General features: G+C 36.3%; 1 protein-coding gene across 3 annotated transcripts in view; it reads left to right on the top strand.

Moving 5' to 3' along the window:
• Nucleotides 1-15,811, top strand: part of arhgap9 (Rho GTPase activating protein 9) — a 57,940-nt gene that overhangs the window by 21,059 nt on the left and 21,070 nt on the right. For all 3 annotated transcript variants that reach the window (XM_028002674.1, XM_028002672.1, XM_028002673.1), the window contains exons 5-11: nucleotides 895-1,161; nucleotides 2,727-2,816; nucleotides 9,664-9,729; nucleotides 13,289-13,435; nucleotides 13,628-13,717; nucleotides 14,436-14,497; nucleotides 15,114-15,201. In XM_028002674.1, the coding sequence (XP_027858475.1) occupies nucleotides 895-1,161; nucleotides 2,727-2,816; nucleotides 9,664-9,729; nucleotides 13,289-13,435; nucleotides 13,628-13,717; nucleotides 14,436-14,497; nucleotides 15,114-15,201 (810 nt within the window). The remainder of the gene's footprint in view (nucleotides 1-894; nucleotides 1,162-2,726; nucleotides 2,817-9,663; nucleotides 9,730-13,288; nucleotides 13,436-13,627; nucleotides 13,718-14,435; nucleotides 14,498-15,113; nucleotides 15,202-15,811) is intronic.

Genomic DNA, 15,811 nt, shown 5'->3' with positions numbered 1-15,811 from the left:
AAATTTGACTTACAGACATTAGGTATTACTTTAACATATAACATACTCATTTTGTGTGCTAGTGAAAGCAAAATGGCTTATATTATGTAGGGTGCATATACAGTACATAATATGGGAATGTTTGTAATTTTAAAGAGAACCTACTTTTTTGCCACAGAAATATAGTTATGCTTATAATTATGCATTAAATAAATACATTGCAACCAACTACCTTGAAAAATCCCTTAGTTATTTTGACTACTTTTGCTTTGATTTTATATTTATATTTTAGTATGTGATTTATCATTGCCTAAATTGCCATTAAATTACAAAGTATGAAAGGTTTAAGAGGTATCAATACGTTTGCATTTAACTGTAAGGTTTAAAATAATTTCTATAACACCCATGGACTATTTACAATCTATAGATTGGGTTACATAACTGGGACCGATCAGCAAGTTAGTCTGTCAGCTTTTGGATTTATGGATCTTGATCCCTTGTAGCGCTTGCTGCTGGTGAGCACGTATTTCTGTAAGCTCTGTGTTAATCCAAAGTCCATTTATTTATGTAAAATGGGCGAGTCCTGTCCAATGTTATTTATGGTTTGTGTTGTTTGCTCATGTTTTGCATACTAAATTTACTTTTTATGTTTAAACCATTAATCTTTTTTTCAGTTTGTGCAGTTGTTATTGTGTACATGATGTATGGGGCAAAACATGTAAACAGGAGATAATTTTTAGCTCCTTAATGAGTCCCCAAAACTTAAATGCACATTTACAGTGAGAAAAACTAATAACAGCATCACTCCTTTTTTATCTGTAGCAGAAAATAGTCCACAAGAAGTGTGGTATTTTTGGAATATAAAGTTGCCACTTAACATCTAATGAATTTATATGTATTTTATTTTCATCCAAGGTCCCTACTGAGGCCTACATGTCCCAGCTCTCCTGGCAGGACTCCCCTATTTATGCTGAAATGCAGCCGGAGAAGCGTCTGTCCCAACAGGAGCCCCCCATCCCGGCTGTGGGTCAGCAACCTCTTCAGATCATGGACCTGTGGGAACAGTATTCCGATCCAGGCACAGGTAGATGCTATTATGTCAATAGCATTACCAAGGAGAGGTCATGGAAACCCCCTCGCCGGGCTCGTTCTCAGTGCACCAATAAGAGTCCAACACAGCAGGTACTTTCTGTTCCCTCTGAACCCTTTTCTTTCCTTCTGCTGCTGAATGGGTCTTAAAGTGTGAAAAGGTTGGTAGGTTCTGAGCCAGATGAAAGTGTCTTCTCTTAAAGGAGAGTGTAGTGGAGGTCATGGTATGGAATAAAAGGCTAGGCTCATTTCCAGGTTTCTATGGCTTGCCTGTATCAACACAAATGGGGACATTTTCAGTCACACAAGTCTGCACGTATAAGCCTGTATGGTATTTTCTCGTTTTACTAGGGCACAGGATTTAAAGATCTAGTTTTTTTTTATTGAAATGGTCTAGTTCTTAAGGTGAGACTCCTATATAACTTTGAGCTTGACATATGGCTTCAAACTTGCTTTCCTTTTTAATGTTAGTTAATTTATAAATTGCTTTTTAAAAAATGTATTTGCCATTTTAAAAAATCCCCTGAAAAACACGTTTTGCATATTTGCATTGTCTTGTTGAAAGTTGAACTTCCACCACAGCAGTGTGCTCAACCTTTTTTGAAGCCTGCAACAAGTTAAGGATTGCTCTGTTTTTAGCTACATCAATCTTTCTATCAACTCTGACAAACTTCCCTGTGCTGCTGGAATAATTCCCATTTCTATAGCATCTTGCTGCAAGCAGCATTGTTACCATTTGGCATGGGTAATAGTTTCATTTAGATTTGTATGTTGGTTTAAAGTTGCAATTTTGGTCTCGTGATCTGAGCATGTTATATTACATGCTTGCTGTGTTAAATCGATTTAAACTTTTCCGCAACTTTTTCCATGTCTGGTTTGTTCTGTGATCTTGATGATGCTGTTTACTCACTGATGTTCTCAAGTAAACTTCTGAGGCCTTCCCAGAACATCTGGATCTATTCTGAGATTAAATTACATGCGTAGACTCTCTCCTAATGAACCGACTTTTAAAGGCAACATGTTTCACTGTATTTTATTAAGGGGTAAAAAAAAATGTAGAAGGTGCTGAATGTAAATGTGGAGTACATAATTTTGCTTTGTAGTTTATGTTTTTTCTTCCCCAACGTAACTTTGCACCACTTTGTGTTGGTCTACTGCAAAAATCCCTATGAAACTTCTTCAGGTTTGTGGTTGTTAGAGACTAAATGTAAAAACTTAAGAGGGCTATAAATTATTTCGCTGGGTAATGTATAGTATGCAACTTTCTTCATCTGTGGTGTTGGTCATGCAGGTGAGTAAACAGATACAGTGAGGTTTTTTGACGTCATTGTGCTTTATTTCTCTAAAAACTTGGATCCTTTTTTGACTACTTCCTTCTTCGTGGTATCATAATAATTTATTTAAACTGTGATGTAGGTGGGGCATTTGTGGCTTTTTAGCTTTTAAAACATTTTGCAGGTCACTGCCTGGAGGAAATAGTTCTCCAAATGAACCAAAAAGACTTTTGAGTCAATTAGAAAGAAATTCAGTTTATTCAAAAGTTTTAGCAAGTAAGATTATTGGTGTCAAGCCAATGATTAATTTAAAAATAAAATCAACAGTTATATTTAAAGAAGATAATCCATGTTTTAAGATTTGTGTGTGTTTGTCTTATGCAGGGCAGTCCAGCACAGGCTCAGACGTTACCCCGGGACACCAGCCATCTGTCACTACCCCTCTCTAAGACGGGCAATGGAACTATGCACAAAGTAAATACTTTACCGCCTTGTAAAAGTGGATCAAATGTAACTGAACCAGTTATGTGGAATTCAGTAGATTTATCTGCAATAGCTCAGTAGTTTTAATACTTGAAATGTGAGGATTGTTTGCGTTTTAATGAGTCAGCTGCTGTGGCTTAAGTGGAAAGAACATGTGCTGTGGAATGACTGCATTTGGTTTATCCGCACGTAAGCATGTTTCAGTTTAAACAAAAGGCAAAAATGTTTCCTCATTCTCTTCGTCTGTCGATGTTTAGAAACCTATTTCTTTCTCAGGTGTTGATTTGAGTTGTGGAGAGAACATGAATTTACAATTGGAGATTAAACTGAATCTCTAAGTGAATGGTTATAAGAGTTTCAGACTAAAGTTATATATTCTCAGCAGCCTCCAAAATTATTTGCACCACTTAAGGATGTTGCAGAAATCCTAAAATGTATTTAGACTAATTTGGTTAATGTTTTTTTTCATTATTTGAGCTTTTAAAGAGGGTATATAATTATATATGATGTTATACTAATGCCAATTACTCTTCAAAATGGAAAAGACAAGATAATATTCCCTTGACGTTTGCTAATATACATAAATCTGGAAATAGGTGAAAGGAAATAGCTACTACTTCCCATGCACAGTATGGAGAAAAAATAAATGATGAAAATATTTTCATAAACTTTAGCAAATAAAGAGGGGCATTTTCAACATTTCAATAACTTTCCCATAACAACTTTTAAACCAAGGATGCCAAACTCCAGTCCTCAAGAGCTTCCTTTCCTCCACTTTTAGGTAGTTTCCTTCTCCAACGTACCTAAATCATATCAGCAAGTTTTAGCTCTGCAGAGGCCTGGTGATTAGCCAGTCATTTGATTCATTTGTGTAGAAGCAGGGATGTATCTAAACATGGCAGGAAAGTAGATTTCAAGGTCTGGACATGAGATTTTTCGACATACCATTGATAAAAAAAGAACTTCTCTGTTCTACCCTTGCATATGTAAATATATGAAATTAACTTAAAGCCTGTAGGATTTTTATTGAAACCGTGTGCTGTCGTCAAACAAGACTAAGACCAAATGTTTTCGCAAGGTAGTCTGAAAGCATTCATATTTTTACAAACAAATGCTTAGTTGAATGTGAACGTGACACGTTGAAAACTTGAAAAATCTCTCATTTATATTTGCATTAGGAATGCACTTCCTCTGTAGATTTCTTCGCTACTAATTGTCGAAGTCTGGTTGATTTGATCTGTGGTGGCCTCAGCTTTGAGTATTCAAATCAAAAGGAAATTATGCATGTCTGAAGTCTCTTTATCTGGTTGATAACTCTGTCCCCTACCTTCAGCCCACCAGACCCAAATCCAATGAAACACCTGTGTAATCTTAAGAAAAAGCATACAAGAAAAGAGCTGGGACTCTGGATGATTTGAACACAATCGCTCCTATTGGCCAAAGGAGTGCCAAAGGGTGCCAATAATAATATAGTATATACGTCCTGATTTTATGAGATTAAGAACCTTCACTAAAAGATTCATTTATCGAAAGCATTTTGCACATCTTTATTAGTAGTATGTACTGTATAATTGCGAATGGTGGTTAGTTTAATTTGGCATTCATATTGTTTTTATGTTTTTTTTTTAACAAGAGATAGGCTTTAGAAAGATGTTTTGTTATCTATTTATATTATGTTACGTTTTCCACCAGCTGTTTACTTTTTTATAAGCCCTCAAAATGCCTTTTAATTAGTTGAATCAAAGCTACTCGTCACAAGGATGTTTGCTATAAGAAAATGTGTTTATTTGTTTACCAAGTGAGTCAGTACAGTGAAGATATACATTAATCTTAAATGATAATTAATTTGACTCTCTGGAAAAGTCTCTTGGCTTTTTATTTGCTAACTTAGTACTCTTACCAGAGAGCAAACATTACAAAATAATAATAATAATCTTGCACAACATGTTTAAGTGCAAGTAGCTGTGCTCTGTCATCTGTAAACCGAAACAGCACAAACCACTGACACACACACATAGACTCTTTTGTGTTTGTGTTTCAACACCAGCTCAGAAGCAAAGAGAGAAAAAAATGAGAAATTAGAAATTTCTAGATGGCCTTTTACTGCCCGCTGACAGATTTTTCAACATTAAGTTTTTTGGTTAGAGCGTGGGGAGCTCATCATCGTCATGCATTATAACAACCTAATGCGATCTGGACTGGTGGAAAGGAGTCAGAGCCTTTAGAGCCACATACGGGAAGACTAGTTGAGTATTTTAAACCTACGTCCTCAAAACAAATTTAAACCATTTACCCCAAACTTCCCATTGTTGTAAAACTGAACATCTCGATAACAAAGGGTTTTATCTCGCAGTTAAGCTTATGTGTGTTTGTACTGATTAATCTATAATTTTAAATGCTTGAAGAAGGCAGTCCATGACGGAAATTGATCCATTCACCAAATCGGTGATGACGTCTGCGACGTAAATCAACACAAGCTGCATGATCCAGATTGCCAGAGATAAGCATTTTGCGTCTGAATGGTGCCTTGCCTCAGCATTGCATCAGTGTTTCAAATTTAATGTTGTTCATCAAGAAAAGTGCACAGATGATCAAAGCAGTGGTTCCCCCCATCAAGTCAGCTTCAGTTCTGCTGACCTATATGTGTCGCTATTTATTCTGTGATACATGACGTGTAATACGTACTGCATACCTCATGGGTTTGTGAACCAGGTGTTACAACCAGAATGACCCATATAACGTGCCAACATGGAGTGCTCTCAAGTCTAGATTTTTATCTATGGAAATATCTTTGCAACATTTTTTGCTTTGACTTCTTAATCAGCTCATCTGTGCTAGCTTTCAGCTTGACTTATAGATGATCCTGGGCTGAACCGAGTAGAGGATGAATTGATCTTCAAAGAGCATAAAACTTCACTGACAACTGCAGTCGAGATCGGGTTGCTTTGTTTGATTTGTACAAACCAACTGATTAACGTAAAGGCGCAAATTAAAAAGTTTAAATACTGAAGGGATTTAGAGCTTTTAAATAAGTTTTTAGAAATTCACCATTTATGTAATGGGTTTGGTTTGGATATGGTCATTAATAAAGAGAAGGTGACAACATTTGTTATGATGTTAAGAATCTAATGTAAATTTTCCTTCAACATTAGGAAGAAACTTGGTTGCTTACTCACAAAGTAAACTCATAGCTAAAGAGTTGTAGGTTTAAATCTCACCCAGGGTTTTTGTTTGAGAAGTTTGTATGTTTCTTTGTCTATATGAGGGATTTTAGACTTCAGACTTCCTCCTACAGTCCAAAAGCATGTATGCTAGATTAATTAACATCTCTAAAAGTGTGTTTCCAATATTCTACCCTAAAACTCAGTCTGCTGTCGTGTGAATTTTCACCTCTGCTGCTGTCAGTTCTGTTTGCTGATGTTGAGCGTTGCGTGACTTGTTGCTATGGTAGCTCACAGCTTTTTGAGAATGCTGTTAGCAGGAAACAGCTTTTTCTCATAAAATTTAAAGGCTGTGACTTTCAGTAATGAAACTTTAAACAGTTATATTGTATAAAGTAATGCCAAAATTGTTCCAATTGAAATATTTCGCATTTTCCTTTATGATGCTTCACCCCAAATTTTCATGGTAAAACCAGAAGTAACACCTCTTTACCTTAGCTGATTTCTCCCTATGTGACCGATTCTTAAATTGAATCGGTCAGTTTAAGATTCAGTGGAAAATGTGGGGAGTAAAGAAAGCTACTTCTAGAAGACGTTGTTGAAGTCAAACTGTGCCTTTAACTCCTTTTTGGTATTAATATGCACTTTGTCTGGTTCTGCAAAGAATCCATGCGGTATTATTATAATAACAGAACTGCTAACTGAAAAATTGCCTTTATGATGATTAAAGAAACTCTAGAGTTTGGAATATATTTTATCTTTTAAGTAACTCCAGCATAATTGCTAAATAGTAAAACCATCAGTAGAATATATTTTTTCCATCCAAAAGAGGTTTCCCAGTGATCATATACTGTAGGTAAGGGTTATGTGTGTTGGAAATAAGTCCTGTGGAATGAGAGAAAGAGAAGAACGTCTTTAGCTAGACTTTATAATGATGGCTCAGTTATACTTGGGCCTATTGTTGCCTCCAGCGAAGTGGAAGAAACAGTTTAGTAAAGCAAAGTGGATGAAACATTGGATAAAACAAAGAATTCATAATAATTCTAGAGGCGAACATCAAGCCATTTGTAAATAAGTAAATGAAATGAGGATAGTTGTTCAACTAGAAAATTAATCCATCCTAATGAACTATAATCAAAGGTGCAGACTTCAGATGTTCTTCAAACATGCTAATTTATCTGGCATTAAAGATTTTATTTAGTGCTATTATTTTTTGTTCAGTGAAGTTATGTTGATTTTGTTGGAAAGCTGTCTTTAGAAGCTGTTTATGACATTTACCCGTCCCTCTCCTGCACACGTTTAACTGCTCTGCTTGCTTGTTTTCTAGTTTCCACTTACCCTGAAATGTGGTTGCACACCTGTGTCAGCTTAGTTTGAGGCATGTTGGGTAGAGTTGATGGGAGCAGGTGGTATTTGCACATAAACTGCACAGAACTGCTTAGTGTTTTTAATAAAACTCATTTGGATCCTTTTATTCTACGTATTAAAATAAGGCAGTGTTTTTGTTGAATTACTGAACAAAATATGATATAGACCAGCCAAAAAATTATTTATCATTATTAACTTTCTCTTTTCTGTGTTTTTTTTTTAATTGCCTCTTCTGCCTCCCAGTCATCATGGTCCAGTTACTTACTTCAAGACTCATTAAGATTTTAGAAATAATAGTTTTCAAACTGCAAAAAATAATGTCCTTTTAAGGCAGTCCCAGAGAAAGTACAGGAGTCACTGAAGTTATCTCCAGATGTAGAGTAAATATAAGTGCCCCTCCCCCACATGTTGCTGCTTATCTGCAGCATCACATCTGGCATGTATAGAAACACTTTTAATCACAAAAAGCCCAAACATCCGGGGTGTGGAAACCAAAGGAGCGCCACTTATCACTGTAGTTATAGTAAAACCTATTTTAGCCAGCTAACTGAGTTTGGCTAACTGAGCAAACAGGAAATTAACAAGCAATCAGCAATCAAATCTGTGTTGTTGAATAAGAAACAAAATGAGAAAAAAGCATAATATTCTGGGCATCTGTTTGTTATATATATTTTTTATATATTTATGTATCATAATCTAAACAGTAAAATAATGTAAAATGTTTGTTTTTAATTATGTTAATGTAACCATAATTATCAGCATTTTCTGTTTGTTTTTTATTAAAGTGCCAAACACACTTACATGACCTTAGTTTAAGCTATTGATGTTCCAAACATTGAACTGGAAAATATATTGTTTCAGAAAGTCCAGCTTTTTCATCCTTCAAGCTACTGCATTGCATCAGAAATATATATATATATACATTGTACAGTAAAATGCTTATAGCATTTAAAATCTCCTTTGTGTGAAACCTGTATCTCAACATTTCAATGTCAGCTCAGAGATAAAGGTTACAGCACTTAGTCAGTCAGTTTGATGCATTCAAACTTAGTGTGATTTTGCCTGTGCTGAACTATTCCTACTAACAGGACACATAAAACTTAAAGCCTTTTCAGAAAATAGAAAAACTGATTAAACACAGAACTGGTTGAAGACCCAGTTTTTGAATCGGCTCTATAACAAGAAGTTAAATTCATTCCTGAGAACTACTAATGCAACATATAGATACTTTTTTTGGTTTTCCCTATCAGTTAAAGGTTGAAGCTTAAATTACAATCAGCTTTTTTCTCTTTCAATAAAGTAAAGCATCTGAGTTGTATTTTATAGCTCATGCAGGCAGAAATAGTTGGACAGTGGTAAATGTGGCAATGTTAACTTGCTGTGATGATTCAGTTGAGCACACACCTTCCTGATGTGCTGTTATACACGAGACTGACTGTGTGGGCTGATAAAGGCAGCTTCCCTCTTGAATGGGGAAGTAGATTTGAACTGGTACGCAGAGAAGAGGTCCATGGGTTTTTTACATTCAGCACTTGGACAAAAGGGCTGTCATGATATGAACCACAGGAGGCCAAGGAGGTAAAGTCGACAGATAACAAGCCACTGGGAACTCGAATTGGCCTGAGCTGTGCGAGCAGCTGAGCAGTCATAATGAGCACCTTTGCTGTGAGTTTTCTTCACTGTGTTATTGCTGGTTTTGCTCCGCGCTTACTGGGTTTTACTGGCAGCACATGATGTGTTCTGCATACTGAGTTGGATTCAATCTGCTTGACTTGATTGCTTTGGAAATATCGTTTTCTCATATTGGGTTTTTATGATTGGGGCAATAGTTGCTGACACCGTTTCTCTGTAGCTGAACAGAAAAGCCTGAGAGCAACAATTTTGAGTTAGAAAAAGAGCTTTGCTCTCTCACAGCTCAGTTACTTCCTCTCATTAACTTCAGATGAGTACAAACGAGTTGGTGTCTGTGTGTGAACTCTTGGGCTGGGTTATATTAGTCATAACTGGCAGTATGTTGGCAGCCCAGAGAGGTAGTTTTAAGAGGTGGTGTGAGTTTAGACTCATATCTGATCTGAGCTTAAATTTGTCAGCATCCTGATTTTCACAAAAATATAAAACACACAAGTCTTTGCAACTTTAATTTTTACAGAAACTGACAAAAAGGAACTGAAGATTAGATGACTTTATTCCCTTGCTGTCAGTTTCAGAGGAAATGAATTACAGTAAATGTAATGAAGTACAGTAAACATAGCAGCTGTTAATCTTTGTTTTCAGTCCTTGTCCTTCTGACTTTCCGTCTTTCTTTTCAGTTGTCGCCTGATTATGTCTTTGGCAGCCACCAGAGGAATACTGACAGCAGCTGGCAGACGAAGCAGGTACGATTTTTCTCTATCTGCTGCACTTTTAGCATCAGAGGGCATTTGAAGTTATGGCTACAACCTTGGAACAAAATGTCAAAGACAAAAGCTCCCTGTTCTAGTTTTACATAATTTCCCTGAACAACTGGATGCTTTTGCCTAACAAAGCAAGACATCAAAATAACTTCAGTGACTTTGCTTCCCACTAGATAAAATCCTGCCTGATAATCAGTGTTGTGCTAGTTCATCCATAGCAAGAGCTACTTCTAAACTCAGTTCAGTACTCAATTTAAAAGACATGTACACATTTTTTTCTCACTGTCTGACATTAAATCATGCCAAACTTCTCTTGTTTTAAGTCAATTAAAATTACAAAAGTTATTTCTATTTGCTAAATTCCTCAATCACGAGAGAGAAAATATGTCAAAGATTTAGCTATTATTGTGGTCAACATAAGGCATTTACATACAAAATTCTTACTTTCTCCTTAAGCAATAAGGAAAAGATGCTGCTGAAGCTGGTAAGACAGAGTCATTATCCAAACTGTCCTGTACTGGCATTGAGGAAGAACCCATTACTCCAAAAGAAAGAATAAAACATACACACAGGGACAGAGACCTTCATTTTTGGAGACATCTCCAGTGGTCTTATGAAACTAAAGAGAAAATGTTTTACCACAATACCATATTTTATTGTGCGTCCTTTAACTGCCCTTCTGGGGATAACTAAAATGTTTGAATTAAATAGAGCATCGCTACATTTTGGGGAGAAAAGGGGGATGCTTGTACCATCCTAACTGTAAAATATAGGGGTGGCAGCATCGTGGTGTGCGGCTGTTTTAATGTGAAAATATTGAAGCTATATCAAAAGACAGAGTAGGGAGTAAAAACCTAGGCAAAGATTGGTCTTTCAAATGGACAATTACCCTAAGCATACAGCCAGTGTGATTACAAAGTAGCTTATGGACAACAAAGTCAGTGTTTTTGGAGTGGCCAGCACAAAGCCCTGATCTCAAGCTTATGGAGAGTTTGTGAGCAGATGTGAAAAGGAATGTGGGAGTGAGGTGGAATATAAACCTGACTCAGTTACACCAATTCTGTCAGGAGGAACGGTCCAGAACTCCAGCTAACTAGTTTGTTGATGGAAACCATAAAGACTTGACCCAAATAAAACAGTTCAAAGGAAGTGCTACCAAATACTGAAGAACTGTATGTAAACTTCTGATTTCTTTCTTTCTTGTGCCATTTAGCAAATAAACATATTGTTATTGTCTGATACATTTTATTCTCATCTGGTGTCTTCAAAGTGTATTTTTATACTAGCTGATTTTCCTAAATGGCTGCTCCCAAATATTTAAATATCTTCACTAACAGAAAATAAAATTTGGACTGAAAGTATCCATTTGGACTACATTGGTATCTGTGGTCATCGTCTTATTACCTTCAAGTTAACAGAGATGGAATTTGCCATGAGAGAAAATTGTATTCTATTTTGGGCTTTGAAACTGTTGTTGCACAATTGAAAACTCACAGTAGTAGTGAAAATGACAAAAAATAATTGAAAGTTGAAGTTGCCTTTGACAAAAACACTCATTTGTTGCACCTTTTCTTAACAATTCTAAAGATATACAGACAACCCATGTTGTTGAGAAGACTCCAAAGCTGCAGCTTCTCTGTGTGTTTTTGCTTCATCTTCTGTCCATAAAGAAAAAGACAAAAAAAATCAGGCAGTGTTGTTTACCCCAAAAAGCGCAGCTTTTTAAGATACATCAAAATAACTTAAAAATTCCCTCAGTGTTCCTCATTTTGAAAACAATTATTCAGTTCAAAGTTCTCAAAAATACAAGCCCCACTCATGAACACATTAATTTGTGGCTACCATGCATAGAGAGTCAATCTCCTTCACACATTTGTGAATATAGTGGTTACCTTAGCTGGCAAGTCGTTAAGTTGTTTCCTTTTTTGTTTGCATGCCTGGCTCTGTCAGTAGTCCTAATTGCCTTGTTCATGCTTAAGGAGCCTAAAATTCTTCTCTTGAATATCAAAAAAGTCTTTTAGATTTCCAAAACCTGCACCTCGGCTGTTTTACTGTAGAGAACATTAATGTAAAGCCAGCTATGCTGATTTGATTCTCAGTGATCAACATTTATGCATATAAGGTGGTGAAACAGCAACTCCTGGTTTAAAAGAAAGGCTGTTACTCAAGCAGTTTCTACTGCAACATGTTGCGTCACAGTGGGGTGCTCTTGCTTTAAAGCCCTTTTTAAAGGCCTGCTCTTTGCAAAGCAGCAGATTTGGCTCTGAGAGTTAATCCTCTCTGTATGAAGAGATGCAAACATCAGTTGGGATCTTTAGGCTGATTGTTCTAACTGGGTTCCGGAGATTGGGAACTTTAATAAGGCTTTAGATGCACAAAAAGTAGAAGCTTTTCACACAGTTATATGTTCTTACACGGGGCTGTATCTATGACTATTCTGCATTTAAAATAATTGCATTTTATATATGTTTAGAAATTTTCAGATCAGATTTTAGATTTTACTCAGAGAACTGAGAGGGTTTTCTAAAACAAATTAGAGAAGTAGCAATCTGTTCAGAACAGATAAAGTGCAGTCCATTTACATCTCATAGTTTATTTTTACTGGGAAATTTTTCACCAAAAATTTTATTTGAGCATTTTAGTGAAAAAAAAAAAACCAACAACAAAAAAAACTGTTAACTATTGTTAAATGCTCAGAGCATCCATTTTACAATGACGTTTTTTGTCTTCTTTTATTTACCAAAAGCGATCAGTCTGGGTCAGTTTGCACCAGCTCTTTCTGATCCCATTGCCCGATCACCGTTGTACCACAAAACTTGAACCTTTTATGCTAGCAGTAGGACAACAATGTCATAAACAGCATGCATAGATATTCTGTAAAAACTGCAAATCCACTGATGATCAAAAGAAACAAAGTGCTCTATCCCACATTTGGCAAAAATACATTATCATCATCCTCGGTACCTTAAGAGAAAGTGGAATATGCTGGTGTGCACAGTGTTCATTTATTCATATATTCAAACATGGTGGTGGTGTGCAGCCTATGCTGCTTTGCTGATGCCAGACCTGAAGGAACTGCTGCCATAATTGATGAAAGCAAGAATTTTGCTCTCCATCAGAAAATTGAAAAGGAATGTCAAACTCACTTTTATTTTGCAACAGGACAGTGATTGAAAACACACCAGAAAGTTGACCTCTGGATGGATAACACAAATAATGGCTTTGTGTTTGCTTAACATTAAGTCTGGACTTAAGTTCAAAAGAGATGCTGTCTTATGACCCTAAAAATGAAAACCCTCCAGTGTGGCTGGATGAAACCAGCCCTACAAAGAAGAGTGCTCTGTTTTTGTTTGTCTGATATTAGTATTTCTTTGATGATCTGAAATATTTAAATGTGAACAAAAGGGAGCCAAGTAAATCTTCACAGCACCATAACATATTTTTAAACCACTTGCATTGACTCACCTGTTTGTATTTCTTTGTTGGTTCTTTCATATTTTCGTTCTGTCTTTTACATGGCATTAACCATTTGCTGGTAAAGAACATTGAGCGAGGCGACTCCTCCAACACGCTGAGCACATCTGCGTTAACAAATACAGAAGAACAGTGCCGTAACTCTGGATCCCAGCATGATGCCAAGCAGCAGTTCTGCCACACGCAGTCTATGATCCTGTCTGAGAACGGAAAGGTATTGCCCTCCATGCAAACACTCAAACATGTTCAGACTCTCATCAGCTGTGTGTGCGATGCTAACGCAGAGGAAATAATTATCGATTAATTAGCAAGTAATTACCACACAAAGCCAAATGCCTTCTGCACACAAACACATATGAGTGAACAGTGCTAGTAATGCTCTCTTTACTTTTTGTTTCTGGTCCAGCTGCACAGAGATTCCCCCTCTAATGTGGCCAACATCATTGTTGAACCTCCTTCTCCAGAGAGTTCTCCGGACAGTGACGGATGCACACCGGTGAGAAAGCCTAAAATGTTGCTTGTGGATATAAATTCATGGGAAATGTTTTCACTACAATAATTTCCCAAAACAACCACTTCCTCTTTCCACTAAGGTCAGTCTAGAAGCCTGACTGAATGTGGTCAATTTTAGCAGTCTTAACGATTGTCTATTATAATAATAATATAAGAGTAATGCACTTAGAAAACTTTCTAAATCAACAATGTTTGAATGTATTTGCAGACTTTGTAAGGGGGGATCAGTAATAATTGCCTTGCCAGCGAGCAGATCCACTACTACAACAGATATTTTATATTGTCTATAAAAAATACACCATTATTTTTGGGGGTATCTATTTAAAGTTGCCTTCTCTCACTAACAAGTCTTCCCATACTGCACTGAGCACTTACAGTATAGCTTCACAGACAGTATTTACTCTCTCGCATCCTAAACGGGGCCATACCGCAGTGGGAGATTTCACAGCAGCTCCCCTACTGCTATTTTTTGAATGATGCAACAGCCAAGTTAAATGGCTTCACTCAGGAGCCACTATATTACAGAAAGGGAAAAAAAACTCTCTGAGGAACTTCACTCATAACATTTAAACATGTCTTTAGACACTCTTTTAATTCCAGCTATCTCTGCCTATTTTAGGTTTTATTGTTTTTGTTTCAGGATATGCCTTGATGAACGTTACAGGTTTTCATACCTATTAAACTCTGACATGTTTTCCTAGGAGCTGGAAAAGGCAGGCCTCCTGAACAAGACAAAGATTGCAGAAGGAGGCAGGAAGCTGAGGTGAGGCTGCATTACGGATAAGTTTACATTTGAGATAAATGTGATATAACCCTGACACATTCTCCTCTGTTTGCACAATTTTTGATAAAAAAAAATAAAATAAATTGGGATTTTAAAAACAGTTTAAAAAGTTAATAATTTTTTTTTTATTAAACTTAAGCAAAATTACTAAAAACCCTGTCAGACTTAGGATTACAGTGACCATGTTTATCAGTATATTTCTCTTGACTTGAAATTATTGGTAATGTTAAGCAGCCCAGCCAGAATCTGATAGTAAATCTGTGGATGGAGATAAAAATTAGGTTGAAAGGAAGGAGGCCAAATGTCTTGGAGATCATTTCGAAAGTCAAATCTTTTATATGCCATGACATCAAACACCATGCTAAATTACATACAAAATTGCCTAAATAATCATATATCTGCCAGAGATATGGCTATTTGGGTGTAATTATAACACACCATACTATATTATGCTTGGCCACTACTGCTTTGGCATCAGAGAACACAGCAACAATGGAATGTATTTGGAATGTCAAAACATTTCTAGACAAATAGAGGAACAAAAAAGAATAAAAATCTAGAGTTGATATAGAATAACAAAAATGTGTTTTTGCAGAAAAAACTGGAGTCCTTCCTGGGTGGTGTTAGTTGGAAACAGTCTGGTTTTCTTCAAGGATCCAAAATCTCAGACACCGTCCAGCTGGGTGAGAGTTCAGACAAAATATGGTTTTGCTGTCTTTGTTTTTATCTATATCTTTTCAGCAAGAATACTAAAACTACAAGGAAAAAACCTTGCTTTTAAGCAACAAACAGACAAAGTTTGCTGGGAACATTTTGCACAAGCAGTTTTGTTGCATTTGTTTTTAATTCAGAGTCAGACTGTGCATTGAAGAGTCTGTTAGGACACCTACATGGGTGCATATTGCAGCAATTAGCCAGTTGGCCTTGATTTAATTATTCGTTGGTCAGGTACTTCCATCATGATTTTAAGAAGTTACAGTTTTCAAACTGACAGACCGTCACTATATTTGATTGTCCTAATCCCACTCAGTGGGAGTTTGTTTTGTTTTTGTTCAAGTCTACATAGATAGATATTAATAACACAGCTTCAACAACATTACATTTCAGAGTTGCTTAAATACAAAAATATTGTAAAATGGTGGCCTGTTTAGTTAGTTCTCATATCCACTGTAAACTTTACTTCATTTTCCATTTTAAAGTCAGTTCTACATTCAGTCAGGGTTGCGTTCTGCCTCCTTACACCTGATTACAATCTTTCATTATCACAACTCTATGTTTCATATCTCTCCTCTG

This window comes from Xiphophorus couchianus, chromosome 20 (genome assembly GCF_001444195.1).
Source record: "Xiphophorus couchianus chromosome 20, X_couchianus-1.0, whole genome shotgun sequence".
NCBI classification, from domain to species: Eukaryota; Metazoa; Chordata; class Actinopteri; order Cyprinodontiformes; family Poeciliidae; genus Xiphophorus; species Xiphophorus couchianus.
Note: the sequence above shows the minus strand (reverse complement) of the source record. Positions and strands in the feature narration are given on the sequence as shown.